The 15,748-nt window shown below is 40.3% G+C and overlaps 1 protein-coding gene across 1 annotated transcript; it reads left to right on the top strand.

Annotated features, from left to right (window-relative positions):
- The first annotated feature begins 3,269 nt into the window (after positions 1–3,269).
- Positions 3,270–14,418, top strand: LOC107082427 (allantoinase, mitochondrial-like). The gene is made up of 11 exons (XM_015371110.1): positions 3,270–3,416; positions 3,509–3,660; positions 6,255–6,369; positions 6,467–6,613; positions 6,701–6,749; positions 7,025–7,118; positions 9,072–9,258; positions 9,342–9,480; positions 13,490–13,662; positions 13,735–13,767; positions 13,858–14,418. The coding sequence occupies exons 1-11, from the start codon at positions 3,270–3,272 to the stop codon at positions 14,005–14,007; spliced, it is 1,386 nt and encodes a 461-aa protein (XP_015226596.1). The 3' UTR covers positions 14,008–14,418.
- Positions 14,419–15,748: the final 1,330 nt, after the last annotated feature.

The raw sequence follows: 15,748 nt of genomic DNA, 5'->3' as shown, positions 1-15,748 counted from the left end.
AACATCGGTATCGATATCGGTTATCGGCTACATGAGTTTTAAAATATCGGCATATCGGATATCGGCCAAAATCCCAATATCGTGCATCCCTGCTGCTTTTTCAATTCAAAATGTCTGAATTAGCGTTGAGTTCGAATCTTTATAGCCTGGGTGTTGCAGGTTAACAAAGAACCCAAACGAGCCCCATTCAGAAGGGGTGGACCCGTTGGTCTGGTTCAATTTGCATGTTTTCTAAGACAAAACAAGGCTTTGTTTTTGGTCCATTCTATAAAGCCACAAACTCAACGCTATTTTTGATATATTTTTAAAAAAGCTTTCTGGACAGGAATCGAAACGTCCTCAACATTGAAAACAAATTCCAGTGGATTGTTTTTTTTTACTTTTTCGGTTTGTACTGTGATGGCAAAGTGTAACAGACAGTAAATGTCTTGTTAGTGTGAATAAAATTGCTGAAAACGGAGAGCAGCAGTGAATCGACCTTGATCAGTTTTAGGAAAGCAGATTAAACATTAGAACATTGCACATTATTACACCTGGGGATGTTAGCACACAAGTACAAATACAAATAAAACTGACATGAACTGCATGCATGATACAAAATAAAGGGTACAAAGGTCAACGTATCACAGAAAACAAATAGAAAAAAGTCACTGAAGGACTGTTAGCCTTCAAGGGGTGAAAAAAACTGAAACGTTTGCGGTTCTTTCAACACTGCTTGTCCCTAAAGGGTCAAGACCAAACAAAGCTCTTATTACTTCCTGGTTGCAAAAGTCCAGAACACAGTCCTTCATAAATAAAATCCCTCTCCACTTTTTAAAATGAATATAGACCATGTCAAATATTTATTAAATGCAAACAAATCGAAAATCATGGCTCCCTGTATCTCAGAGAATAGACTTTAAAATCCTTCTGTTAGTCTATAAATCTCTGAATGGCTTAGCACCTAAATCCATCACAGACTTGCTATCAGTGTATCAACCCTCCAGACCACTCAGGTCTTCTGGCTCCAGCCTGCTCTGCAGACCTAGAACCAGAACTAAACATGGAGAAGCAGCATTTAGTTCCTATGCTCCACTTATCTGGAACAAACTTCCAGAAAACTGTAAAAGTGCGGAAAGCCTGAGTTCCTTTAAATCAAGACTAAAAACACATTTGTTTAGGATTGCCTTCCACTGTTCTAGTTAAACAGTTCAACTAAAACATATTTTCTTTAGTCCAACTGTTTTTAATATTCTTTTTTGTTTCTGCATTTTTTATTTATTTATGTATTTTTTATTTTTTCCTGCTTGCTTTGATTCTGTTTCATCTTCCTGTATTTTAATCATGTAAAGCACTTTGCATTGTCTTTGTACTGAATTGTGCTATACAAATAAATTTGCCTTGCCTTGCCTTAAAAATATTTTCTGCAGTGAAAATGTTGGTCACTCTAACCCAAAATGATGAAAGTGATTAATTTGACTCAGTAGTTTAAACTTTATATTTTGTCACATTTTTGCTACATTTTTTTGGTACATTCAACTCAAAACTTTTGATTAATCTGAATTAATTGGGTGTCAAATAATAAAAGTAATGAGGAGGTGTTTGTGTATATTTTGGCAATTAGATCTCATTGTCTGACGGGTTAGCAATGGGTGAGACTAGTGCTGCAACACCAGGAATGAGGTTTGAAAATGTTGCTGAGTGGCAGACTATAAATGAAGGTGATGTGATGCAAATAAAAGGTTTTGTTTGATACACCTAAACACTTTAAATAGAGTGAAGTAAATGCTTTGATTTGTTGTAATGAAGTATTTTGATTAAACTAGCTTAGTTGGTGCTTATCTCCAGCAGTCTATGATAGAGAGGCTGGATAAATCCGCAGTCTGTTCAAAGCATCACAGAGTCTAATAACCAAACACATTCACACGTAAGGTCTGTTGAGAGACGCCAATTAACCTAAAAGTAATTTTTCTGGACTTTTGGGAAAGCTGGAGTAGAAAACTCCTGCATGCACAGGGAGAACACAGGAATCAAACCCAGGACGTTTTTTTTTCAAGGCAACTGTGCTAAATAGTGCTCCACTGTGTAGCCTCTAAGTAGAACTTAATAAGAAAATGAATTTCTGATAACTCGGGATTTTAAGTCTATCACCTTGAAAACTTTGATGTAATCTTTTTACTTCTGTTAATCTAATCGGGTTTATCCAGAGTGCATTTAATGGTCTCCTAACCCCCATTTTCTGCTTTTTATAACCTGTATCTGAACACCTGGCTGTATGTATATTGATACTCAGTTCAAAAACTAAATGCAAAATTTCCTTCTGCACTTTTAGGACAATAACTCTATGAATCCTCAGCATACTTGCCATAAAGCTTTTTGCTTTCCCTCCCCCACATTCTGGCAATCCCTCTTATCCACTACAATACATTACTGTCTTGACACACTAGTTCCTATTAATATTATCACGCTTCCATTCTCTCACACTGATCCTTTGTGCATTCCAGAACTTCACCAAATCCAATCCTGAACGGATTATCTCCAACAATATAATGATGCTTTCCGTACAGCCAAGTCAAGCTCCTCCCTCCCAGTAACATACCAACTTTTCAACCAATTTCTCCAACGCATGTGTCTGAACTCCTGTCAGACATGAACATTGACCCTGATTCAATGAACCCGCAAACTTCCGGCTCATCTACAACCTTCCCTTCCTATCTAAAAAATCTGGAACATGATGTACCCGTCCATCTAAGAACCTGACTCAGCAACCTGCAGTCTGATTGAACCATTTCTGTCCAGCTCCCTCGCTCACCGCAGCACAGAAGCTTCAGGCTATTGCTTCTCCAATATCTCATCAAGAAGACTGCGATCAGTTCAGGAAACAGATTTAATCCAGCCACTGTCAGACTGCTTCACACTAGAACACTGACTAACTTTATCCATTAGTTTTGTGATTTAAGAGAGACTAAATTAAACCCTTATATTCAAAAATAAATAACTAAACATTTTTTATGTTTAAAACTCTAAAAGCTTAAGTGCACTAATATCAAAACAATTGACTACATAATGTTTTTCCCAGTGTTCAGGAAGCTTATTATTTGCACTTGTGATTCAGCCAGCTGCACTAAAAGAAAAAAAGTAAACAACTGCTGATGGTGTGCCCTGTGGAGCAGGAGGCGGGGCCTCTGCTTTCAACCAATGAAATGCTGAAATTACATCTTCGTCACAAAGGCTGAGCTCCAAGAGTCTTTCTGTACTCATTAACTCTCAGCAAAAAAAAGAAAAAAGGCATGGAGCTTGGATCAGTAGTTAGTGCAGTTAAGAGTAACAGGGTACTAATTGGTAACAAAGTCAGTCCGGCTGTGGTAATAATTAAAAATGGAAAAATACAGCAAATACTCTCAAGAAGTAATTTTACTGAGGATGTCGGCTGTGAGGTAAGCTGGCGGTCAACGCTTTGAATCCCTCCTGTCTGTTTGGTCAGAAATAGACATGAATCTCCATCACTGCCTAATGAGCCTGACTGCAGGTGCTGGATGTGGGTGACAGCGTGGTGATGCCCGGCGTTGTAGACTGCCACGTTCATGTGAACGAGCCAGGTCGCACGTCGTGGGAGGGCTTCTGGACGGCCACCAGGGCTGCCGCAGCGGGAGGAGTGACAACTATAGTGGATATGCCCTTGTAAGTTTCAAATATACCTCAACAGTAATACATCCTTTAATCACTGTTAGTAGTTCACAAACCTGCATGTTCTCTCTGCAGCAGCACAGCTGATTTAAACCATAGCATGCCATCCCTCAGCAGCCATCGAGAGCTGCAACAGTCTGTTATCTTTCTTTTATGGTAGTCAGGTGTGTGGCAGTGAGGAGAAATCTAAAACACGAATGTAAATGGTACTGGAGAACAACTGTTCTATATAAAGCTCATAGGGGCTGGAGAGAATAAAAAGAAAAAGATATTGACGTCTTGCATGATAGGATTACAAAGATCATACGAATGATCGATGAACTACGTGCTGAACATATTATTCCAACTCTCATTGATTGATGTTCTGTTCCAAGGTCAACATGTACGCTTAGAAGCAGCATGCTGGATTGAAAGATTCAATGAAGAATTACAGTAAAGTTACACACTGATGGCGTTGGATTTCTTGCGGTGTGAACCCTGCAAGGAACCCACATGATTAAAATCCATGTATATGTTCACATCAGGTACAGCGCAGGTACAGTCAAAAGGGCCATACAGAGCAAAAAAATGTTTTTTAAAAAGGAATATGCTGGTGTAGATTCTCAGACCACAGGTCAGTCATTCCAAAAAAGTTAAAAAACAATCCACTGGACTTTGTTTCTCAGGCCAGGCCCTCTCTGTGGGGGGGGGGACTCAGATTTCAGCTTTCAAAAACCTACAAATGTAGTAATTGAGTTGATTCCTTCCCGCTATCATGGCAACCCCAACCCCTTTACAGGAGAACAGAAGACGTCGCCTATTCATCCAGGCCAACTATTCCCTCTAACGACCCCCCTTTTCAGAGACATAGACAGGTATGGGGCATTGCAGGCTAACAAAGAAGCCAAACGACCCCCATTCCAAAGGGGGGGACCCGTTCATCCGTTTCTATTTGCATGTTCTCTAAACCAAAACAAGGCTTTGTTGCAACTCAAAGCAACTCAACGCTATTTCTGACATGCAAATTGAAAAAGCTTCCTGGATGAGAAGAGAAAAGTCTTCAAACTTGGAAACAAAGTCCAGTGGATTGTTTTGAACTTTTTTGGACTCTGCAAGAAGGAAATTTGGTGGGAAATCGCAGCAATCTCCATATCAAGCTACAGAATTTTATAACCCAAACAGGAAAAGTTTAATCAAAAAATAAGGGAAAAAGGGAATGTGAAAATTATGATGCGGTAGGCTGCAGCAAATGGGAGGGAGCTCAGCCTTAGGCTTAGAAAGCCTAAACAGACAGCATATACTGTCAGTAGTATAGTATTTATAGTATCATGTTATCCTAGAGGTGCAGTTCTTACTGATGCTAAATATATTATAGGGAAGATGAATAATGTAATAATGGGTTGTCACCTTGGTTTTACAGGTGCTCTATACTGATCTGCTCCTCACCTGAACTGAGCAGAGGTTCCACCTAAATATTGGGCATAAAACTAGCAATACCACTGAGCCAGACAGTACTTTATCACACCAGTTACTCATGGGAGAGAATTTTCAAAAGCTGGAGAAATAGTCAAAAAACAAACAGAAAAAACTCTTTAAAATGATCAGAATATAATTATATATCTGTCATGGTTTAGGAGCTGATGGTTGTGCTTTTCCATCCGCCGCTGCTCACCTGTCTAATTGGTCCTGCGGCTGATTAGCGTCGTTCTGATTCACCTGGTTCCCTCAGCTATTTATGCCTTTCGCTTTCCTGCCATCAGCGCTAGATTATTCCAGCTGTTTGGTGAGAGTAACTCTAGATTCCTGGATTCTACCGGCTTAGTGAACTTGGACTGTTCCTTCTTTCCTCGGCTTGGATTCTCCCTTGGCACCTCTTGGGCTCTCTGTTCTTCTGGTCCATAAACCTGGTTCTCCTTCGACTTCAGCTCAGGATATTCCATTCTAGACACTGCTGCTCCCCAGCGTCGGCTGGCGTAGGCTCTGCCCCTCACCCGGAGCTCTGAAGGCGGCGCCCGCTGTAAGCGGTGGACAATCTCCCTCTTGGATTCATCACCTTCCTCTCAGATCGGACTGAACTCTGGACCAGGTCAGGGACTATAACTCTTAGTCCATGCCAGCCTTTAATTCTGAGTCACTGACCTGAGTTTCCATTCCTTCAGGGGATCCAGTTAATCCGCTCCAGCTCAAGAGCTTTCTGTTAAAATAAAGACTTGTGTGAAATCATCCAAATCTGTCTGCTTGAATATTAAGTCCAAAGTTTCGAGTTGTTGACAATATTATTGATGTCTACATGTGGGTTTGTAGCCTAGTTTTGAGGCATTCAAGAGCATAACCTCTCTGTCAAACTTTCACACTTTGTTAAATTAGATTATTTCATTATATGGTAAAAGGGTAAAGGTTTTGTCTGGTTTAACGTTAGAGAAGACAATGAATGGAATGTAAATATCTAGTCTCAGCTTTAGGCTTCAGCTGGATTGTCATTGTTGTCCATTTTTTCTCTATTTTAGCTTAAAAGCTCTACAGTGTTTTCAGTTTTGGGACAGATTTCAGACGGGATGCCTCTGCTGCTTGCTGATTGTTAAGAAAGCATTTGCTTCTCACCTCTCCAGAAACAGCATCCCTCCAACTACGACACTCAGAAATTTTCACGAGAAGCTGAAGGGGGCCACAGAGAAGTGCTTTGTGGATGTGGCCTTCTGGGGAGGCGTTGTACCTGGAAATCAGGTACAGTGGAGCAAATGTAGTGAAAATAAAACGAGTACCATATCTCTTAAATATTGTTATACCAAGGACTTACCAAAATATCAACCCGTCCAATTAGCTTGAACTTCGGCCCATGATCCAGGCTGGAATTGCTGGCTTCAAATGTTTCCTCATCAACAGCGGCGTTGACGAGTTTCCCCATGTGGAGGAGTTTGACCTCCATACAGCCATGAAGCAGCTTCAGGGGACAGGAAGTGTCCTCCTGGTGATTTCCTCCACTTACCTCTGAATGATTACTGTTGCTGATGGAACCTCTAGTGACGAACTAAAACATTTGTTTTGTCTCCTCTAGTTTCACGCAGAGCTGGATGTTCAGCCAACACCAGGGAGGACTGATGGTGGTAAAAGTCTCACACTTTAAATGAAATGAAGTTGTAGACTGTGAAAATACTTTCTTTCTGCTCTTTGGTATTTTCATTGCCTGAACAGGAACAAAATTATTTCAGGCAAAACTGCTAAAGATTTTTGTAATAACTTACAACAGTAAACTAATTAGGATTTGATTTAATTAAGAATTAATTTTGACAGAAATCTTTGTATACCAATTTCATTAGGATAAAGAAATAACTTTTGTTTTCATTCAATTTTCTTTATAACCCTCCCTTCCTGCGTTTAGACCCTTCCAAGTACTCCACTTTCCTGCAATCCCGACCAGATGTTATGGAGATAGAAGCTATCCGGACTGTTACAGAACTCTGTCTGCGATACCAGTAAGAGATTGGAACGTTAATACAATTCTTTACAAACAAAGCTTTAAAAATTATAATTTGGATTATGAGTTCAATACATTTGAAAGTAAAAACTAACAAAATGAGAGAAAGACAAACATTTGGAAAGGGATACTAACACTATAATAGAATAAGACCAACATTTTTCGTTTTTTGTCATAAACACGTCTGGATGAAATTGTCAGTAACTCTATAATGAAAGAAAAACCCACAATGGTGTCAGAAACAAGTTGACTCAGACAAACATAGTGATAAATAAAAGTGCTATGAAAAGTCACACATTGCTTTTCAACCATGCTTCAATAGAATCGTTTAAAAAAAATTCGGAAACAGACCTTGAAAATAATGATGGAAAAACTAGAAAAGACTGAAAATACTATGACGTAAGGGGCATGTTAAATCAATGGGTGTTCACTGATTAGCATAGCGGGTGTCTTCAATCTAGTAACCGGCGACTGGGCCGATATGCAATGCTCAGGAAATAAAGGGAACACAAATGTAGAACATAACAACACAATATAACATAAAATAAAACAAACTTCTGTGAAATCAAACTGTCCACTCAGGAGGACCACTGGTTGACGATCAATTTCACCTGCGGTTGTGCAAATGGGATAGACAACAGGTGGAAATTAGTGGCAGTTAGCAAGACTCACTCTATGAAGGATCAATGCCTCTGCTTTCTGATGCTTTAGTCACTTTCACATGTTGGTGCATTCACACTCATGGTAGCATGAGACGGATTCTACAACACATACAATTGGTTTAGGTAGTGCAGCTCATCCAGGATGGCACATCAATGTAAGCTGTGGCAAGAAGCCTTGCTGTGTCTGTTAGCGTAGTGTCCAGGGGCTGAAATCGCTACCAGGAGACAGGCCAGTACACCAGGAGACCTAGAGGAGGCCGTAAGCGGGCAACAACCCTGTTATTTAAGCCAAAGTTGACTTAATTTGCCAAACTATATCTTGACGAGCCATAAATCTTCTGGAAGAGCGCCCTTTGGACAGATGAGACAAAACTGGAGCTTTTTAAAAAGACATATCAGCTCTGTGTTAACAGATGGAACACCTAAGCATATAAAGAAAAAGAGACTGTCCCAACTGTGAAACACGGAGGTGGTTCTGTTCAATCTGGCACAGGGTGTCTTAAAGCTCTGCAGGGTACAGTGAAATCTCAAGACTATAAAAGGATTCTAGATAGAAATGTGATTCTCAGAGTCAGAGAGCTTGGCCTCAGTTGCAGGTCTACAGGATAATGACAGCAAACCCAAAACTATAGACAGCCAAGAAAGGCTAAACGACCAAATCCGACCCGGTGACGGTAGCCTGGACACTGGGGCCTCTTGCTTCCCCCCATCTGCCTTACCGGCCCCAGCTGAAGTCTCCAGTGGCAAAATACAGAAACGTTCAAAGGGTATAAATATATATATTCTTTATCTGTACATTCCTATTTTGTCAAAAGAGGATTTTTTTTTCCATTGAGGTGTTGTGTTTAGTTTAGTTTATTATTCAGATCCCAGTTAGCTGAGTTATTCCTTTGTGTTCCTTATAAAAAACATAAATATTAAAAAAAATGTCAATGCAACAAAAAACAGCTAAATGTACAACTGAAAAGAGACATTTCGATAGAATTAAATAGAATTGACAAAAAATTAAATAAGATAAAAATGTAAAATGTATACATCTATCATCCACAACCTGCATAATAATAATCTAACCTATAACGCACAAATAGTTCATTTACAAGTAGTCAGCACTAAAGTATCTCTAAATTTGTGCTTTGAATACAGACTTTTATTCTGTTTAGTACTTTTAAAACTATTTGTTTCATCTAGTAGCATAGCAATAGGATTCGCTAGTATGTTTTTGAACTGACAAAAAAAAATGGTGGATTTTTAAATTTCATTATTCTTCCAACAATCTTCGTGTGTTTCAGGGTGCGATGCCATATTGTTCACCTGTCATCTGCAAAGGCTCTGAAACTGATCCAGAAAGCTCGACAAGCTGGAGCCCCCTTAACAGTGGAGACGACCCATCATTATCTCAGCTTATCGGCTGAAAACGTGCCTGCGGGGGCCACCCAGTTTAAGTGTTGTCCTCCTATCCGAGACTCTGCCAACCAGGTACATAGACTCATCTTTAACTCCAAAAACATACATTTCACTTGTGGAAAAGCAATGATTTGAATGTGGATTTTATTTTCTAGGAGCAGTTATGGTCTGCGCTGAAAACAGGACAGATCGACATGGTGGTGTCTGATCACTCGCCCTGCACCCCTGACCTTAAGAAACTGGAGCGTGGCGACTTTATGGAGGCTTGGGGAGGGATTTCATCTTTGCAGTTTGGTACGGTGTTCGGATGTTGGTTGAACTGGTGGCTGCTGTCAGAGTCACAAAATCAGTTACACACTAGATCATCATATCACTTAAAGGTTTTAAAAAATAGTAAAAGTGTAATTCTGTGGCTTTATAAATCTTGTATTTTATGTTAAAGAGACATTATGTAATTTCTACTGAACAATATCTTTGAAACAGCCTTTTTATTTCACCCTTTAAGTCTTGGAAAGTGGCTGTTCCCAACTTTTGTATTTCTGAATTCTCCTGAGTGGTGCCCGATTTTAAACAAGTGAATACAGTGAATGTGATTGGTCGATTATTAAGGGGGAGGGATTGTTGTGGCGGAAGGTTCGCAAGAAATTTTGGATGTGGCCGGATTCTCTGAAGCATCTTGCTAACCAGTTAGCAACTTAGTGCTAGCAAGTTCCCAATGGGAAATTCCATTGGGACCAAGTAGCACTAAATTGGTGACTTAGAAACGACGCTGTCAAGGAACGCTATGGACAGCGGAAACATGCAAGAGGAGGAGAGTTTAGTGTCGGAGGTCGTGGATGAGTCTCCTCCGTCATCCATTTTTTATTTAGAGGAGGAAAGCGGGGACGAAGATGTTGTGGAAGAGGACGCCAGGGCGGCAGAAGCTTGGTTTGGTGTAGAAGGCTTCCAGCCGTACATGTTTGAGCCCTTGCCTCGCAACGCTGCCAGTTCTGTTAGCTCTACGCCTGCCGAAGACACAGACGTCCATCCCCGTGAACACTGGGACGCAACTCAATGGGAAAGGAAAGGATTCTGGTTTCAACCGTTGCGTATATTAGCTGCGACACATGAATCAAGATGCTATGACCGAAAACATTTGATTGACAGATGACCGTTGATATATGACTGGCTGAATTTAGGTGTTCAGGCTGACGTAGAACTAACTGGCCTGCAGAAGATAATGAAAAAAACAACACAGATTTTATGACAGGATTTTTTTAATAAGAAATTTTCTAACTTTTGGGACAATATGGTCTGATAAAGAGAACATTTATATACATCTTTAAGCCAGAATTATTTGAATTTTAAATATGACTTCCCTACAACTTTAAGACTAAACCAGCGTTTGATGCTTCAGAAGTTTAGAGTTTATACGTCTCTAAGCCTGTAGCCTATTCTCCTGAATTACTTAGCGTGGCGCCGTGTTTAACGCGTCCAACCTAGCAAACAATGGAAGCGTAATAGTCAAGATGGATTTTGTGGATACTCAGAAGTGAGTGGCATCCAGCTCAGCTCAGACATCAGTGGCAATGCTAGTAAGGTGAATCAAGTGTGAACTAAGAGATGGAGCAGAAGAGTGCTGCAGTTTTGTGTTTGGGCCATAGGTGGCATTATCATCAGAAAACTCTGTAAGGCCTCTTTAAGCCATTATTTTTTATTGCAGTTTTTTTGCAGTTGTCTAACTCTAGAGTTAACAGTATTTAGTGTCTGGTTAATGGAGCTTAAAAAAAGAATATCTGCCCAGATGTTTTTATGGATTTCATATATATTAATTGCATTCTTTTCAAATTGTGTTCCACAGTTCACATTCTCTTCCCTTCTGCAGGCAGGCTTTCCTCTGGATTGGGGTGGGGGGGTTGCATTTCTATTGGTCTGCATGAATGTTAGCAACAAGATTTTTATTAGTCAATGTGCAATAGATTGTGTTAAATTTAATGTAATGAATATATGATATTTGAAGCACAATTTGAAAAGAAAGCAATTCAGAAAACTCAATCTGAAAAAGAGGAATAAAAAAAATCGCAGTTTGAAAAAAATGAATTGAAAAATTGAAAAACAAAAATAATTGGAAATATAATATCTGGGAAAACAGCAAGATTTTTTGGGGGGAGTTTTTCAAAGTTGCCTTTCTGGATTGCGGATTTAATGAAAATTCTATTTTTCCAGAAGTGTTCTTGGTTGCAATAATAATTGAGCAAATTCACACTATGGCATTAAGGGGTTTAATAATTAACAGACTCGACACGAGAAACAGAGAGAGCAGAGTGGAGCTGATTGGGCTTAAATCCTTGTGTTTCAGATGTAAAGCACGGTGGTGGAGGGCTGATAATGTAGACCTAACTAGAGCAGGATCTGGGTGCTTTGTAGTCGTTCAAGGTGTTGAGTTTTAATCCAGAGAAATGTGAGTTTAAAAGATTAAGAGGACGAAATTATCAAACACAGACTGGGATTTTGAAACGTCAAACTCTGCACAGGGGAGAGAAGCTGCTGGCTCAAAACCAGCACACTTTCTCTCAGTTCCCTTCACAGCAAAGCCTTTTAGTAACAGTTTACAACATAATAGAGCGGGCCTTAAACAGAAAACCCAGTAATGGTTATTTGGCAGGATGCAGGTCATAAGTGTGAAATGACCATTTGGCTGGATGGAAGTCACACAACCATGTGACTGTGCCTCATGACCTACTGGATGCAGGTCATAAAAGTTTATGACCCTCCTGATTGAATCACAGGACAGAACCAGAACCAGAATGTTTCATATGCCCACACATTAATTTTATAATTATCACTCTAACACAAGGAATCATATTTTTGTTAGTCAATGGTAGAAACAGATCAGTGACCTTAAATCATTGCTGCACGTCAATTCAGGAAGGTTTATGTTTTCCAAATAACAGATTTCCGACTTTTTAGAAAGTTCATCCAAAAGTCCAAAACTATTCAATTCTCAGAAAGAAAAAAATGTTTTGAAAAGAGATGAAGCCCCACTCTGGGTCCCTTAACCCCACACTGCTCCCCGGGCGCCACACAGTGGCAGCCCGCTGGTCCCAAAGGGCATGGGTTAAATACAAAGAGAGAATTTCTCCAGTGTGACATTAATAAAATTAAATTATTATTATTAATATATGTTCAAACTTCCTAAAATAGCTGGATTTGGCTTAATTTGAGCAGGTAAATAAGATCATCTGGTGGTGAAATTAATATTGTTTCACTAAAAAATTTGATAATTTGCTATTTTACACCTGAAATAAGATAATGGAGTTATTTTTTTCTTTTCTATTTTTCTATTATCTTATTCCTTTGGCAAATTGACTCAATAAAACAAAAAAAAAAAACAAGTTTTTAAAGAGAAATTAACTTAATTATATTAAAATATTTTGTGTTTAAGAACCATGTTGAGACAAAATACCAGATACAACACTAAGAGCTGTGGTGTAGGAGCAATTATTGGGTTTGATTTGTGGTCAGATGATCACAGGTCTCAGAATAATAAAAGCTGTCAGTCTCAGAAAAAACATGGTCAGGTCAGTGAGTCGAACTATAACTCCTCTCTATATTGAAGTATTTTAGAGGAAACAGTTGGTTTATATGACAGAACAGTGAACCTGAACTCTGCAGTCACTCTATATCCGAAAAAAAGCTAATCTGTAGCTGCAATAGCAAATCCAAGGTCCAGACTTTAACACTTATTGATTTAAAAAATAACAGACTCCAGCTTTATGGGGAGATGCAGTGGACTGCTAAGCTGATACTAGAGCTTCACTCAGGGACCTGGAAGATGGAAGTCCAGCTTGGATAAAACAGGTTGAGAGATGATGAGCAAGCATGAAGCGACAGTGGAGAGGAAAAACTCCCCACAGGGAAAAAAAAAAACCTCCTGAGAACCTGAGACGTGGGACGCACAGAGTCCAGGAGGAATGAAACTCTGATGAAGCTTTAGCTATGATGGTGGAGGAGGGGATGGAGGGGGGATGATCTGAATTAAGTCAAAGTGTATCCGCCGCCTGAGCACAGAGCAGACAAGTTGTGGATCGGAGGCCTTTTAAGATGAACTTTGGATGCCGATTGGCTTTCGTGGAGGTGTGGTTCAAAGATGATTGGCTGAGTCGCAGGTGGATGTAGGAGAGCAATGAGTTTCTTCTGTTGACCTTCCGCCTAGCCTCCATGAGTCAAAGCCCAGCAACAGACAGCCTGTAGAAAGGTCATTCATGCAGCCCCATGGAAGCAGAGGAACTAAAGGAAGTTTCTGACATCCGGACTTTTTCAGGTTTGCCTCTGTTCTGGAGTTCAGCCAGTAGGAGAGACTTCCAGCTGTCTGATGTGGTCAGACTCCTCAGCAGGAACACAGCCTACCTGAGCGGGCTGGGCCACCTGAAGGGCACCCTGGCCCCTGGATTTGATGCCGACTTGGTAATATGGGACCCAGAGACAGCTTTTCAGGTTAGTGTGAGGTATTTCATGTTAGCCCGCGTCAAAAGTGCATTTGGTTTCAGTTTTTCTTTCACTTCACAGATTGAAGAAGATATCATACAGCACAGAAATAAGGTATTTAAACCTGTATAAATCAAAGGAAAAACATGTTGCAAAGATTAGATGTTCACTCAAACGACTGATTGTGTATGTGTGTGTGCGCAGCTGACCCCGTACCTGGGCTTCACACTGCAGGGTGTGGTGCGCGCTACCATCCTGAGGGGACAGCTGGTGTTCAGAGACGGGAGCTTCTGCTCTGAACCTCTAGGGAAACATCTCCTCATCCCTCAGAGGACGAGTCCTTCACAGCTCTGAAGGAGGCTCTGTTTATAAAACTCATTTGTTAAATTATGGACTTAATTCTGAGCTTAAATTGCTGTTTTTCCTTTCTATCCTTTCTAATAAACATTTAGGTACAGCTGGATAATGAGCTAATAGTTTTTGATTTAGTCTTTAAGCTTTAATTTCAATGAGTTAATGCTTTAAATCCAATGCTTCAATATCTAGAGGAAGGTCTGAGCAGCAGGTATTTTGCAGTGAGGCTTCATCGATACCTCTAAAGACTAACCTACTGGCTCCATCCTGCAACTTGTGTCACTTTCATTTTGTTTGATCTTATTGACTGTATGAAACATGTGAGCTAATGAGCAGAGAGAGGCAAGCCTTAATAAAGGAACAGCAGCGTTTTAACTCAACAATTAGTTGTAGTGTGGGAAAAAAAATCATTAAAACACAAATAAATGCTTGAACATAATAGCCTGTGTTTTTATGTGTGTGATGTTTTTCACTTGGGGTCTTGATTTACTGAACAAAAGAACAGCTTAAAAAGCTGCATAGGAAAGGAAGTGTCATGATTTTATTCAAACATCTGACCCACATGCAGAAAACCAATCAGAGAGACAAGGGAAGGTTTAACAGGATTATTGAGAACTTGTAGGGATGGGTCCAATGCTGCTCTGAACACCGGCGAACCGGGACTGAAAAGAGAAGAAGTTCATGTGGTTAGTTCAAGTTCAGTGGGAAATTTGAGCTTTGATTTGCAAAAGGGAGTAAAGGCAACAGGACTCACGTTTCCAGAAAAGGTGTCTTTCTTTGAATCCAGTCGGTCTAGAAATTGGTTTGCCCGTTGGAGGGCGGACAGGGTTTACCCAGGTTAAGGTGTTTCCTTGAGGAACGGAGGAGCTGACTGCCACTTAGATTTCCTTCGGTACTTCAACAGATCTTGTGGAGATGAATCCCCTACTCAGTGTGAAGCTCAAACAATCCTTTGGGGAAAAGTATCCAAACCTCCAGTTTGAATCCCCAGCTCAGTCCTTCCAGGGGGAGAAGGTCCAAAACATCCAGTTTGCAGGATGACCTCCTGCCGATAGGCAAAGACAAAACAACAGGATTAAGAATCAGGTTGACAAAACTCAGTTTGACTCAGCAAAACTCAGCTTGGCTAGAGTACCCAAAACTGGCAACACTCTGGCGTCGAGGTAGTGGCAGTCAGCAGCTTAAGAGTCCTCCGGTAATGAGGCAACCATTCGCAGGTGTGTGAGGGGGCCAACGAGAACCAGGCGCCACCTGGTGGTGGAGGGAAAACAAACAAAAACACAACCCACACAGACTGGATTCCTAACAGGAAGGACAAAGGTGGAGAAGAGAGAGGGGGTTTCAGGACACTACATCAGGCCACAGATTAAGTCACAAGAGTCAGAAAAGTTCTCTGTTTTTGGAGATGAATTTGGAGCAGCAAATGATGGCTTTTACTGCATTAACAAGGCCAACATCATCCCTATGAAACCCTACATCAGCTTTTATTTTCTGAGACTTGACAGCTTTTATTTTTTGGAGACCTGACAATGTTTTTTTTTTTCCTGAAACCTAACAGGTTTAACTTTCTGAGACTGACAAATTTTATTTTTCTGAGACATTTCTTTTTTTCCAGATGGGACCATTTTTTTTCTCTGACCGGAGAACTTTTTTTCCTGAGAGACAAGAATAACCTGAAATGTACCCCGTATTCCTAAGTGTTTTAGAGTCCACCTTGGACCAGGAGATTAAAAAGTTATGG

Source organism: Cyprinodon variegatus, unplaced genomic scaffold (genome assembly GCF_000732505.1).
Source record: "Cyprinodon variegatus isolate N-32 unplaced genomic scaffold, C_variegatus-1.0 Scaffold53, whole genome shotgun sequence".
NCBI classification, from domain to species: domain Eukaryota; kingdom Metazoa; phylum Chordata; class Actinopteri; order Cyprinodontiformes; family Cyprinodontidae; genus Cyprinodon; species Cyprinodon variegatus.
The sequence above is the reverse complement of the archived record's forward strand: the minus strand, read 5'-3'. Positions and strand labels throughout refer to the sequence as shown.

What these genes read in the sequence shown, in the direction of transcription:
- LOC107082427 (XM_015371110.1), top strand. Translation starts at nt 3,270, where the DNA reads ATGGAGCTTGGATCAGTAGTTAGTGCAGTTAAGAGTAACAGGGTACTA. An exon ending in ACTATAGTGGATATGCCCTT is followed by an intron (nt 3,661 to 6,254) that starts GTAAGTTTCAAA and finishes TCACCTCTCCAG; the next exon opens with AAACAGCATCCCTCCAACTA. An exon ending in ACCCAGAGACAGCTTTTCAG is followed by an intron (nt 13,663 to 13,734) that starts GTTAGTGTGAGG and finishes TTCACTTCACAG; the next exon opens with ATTGAAGAAGATATCATACA.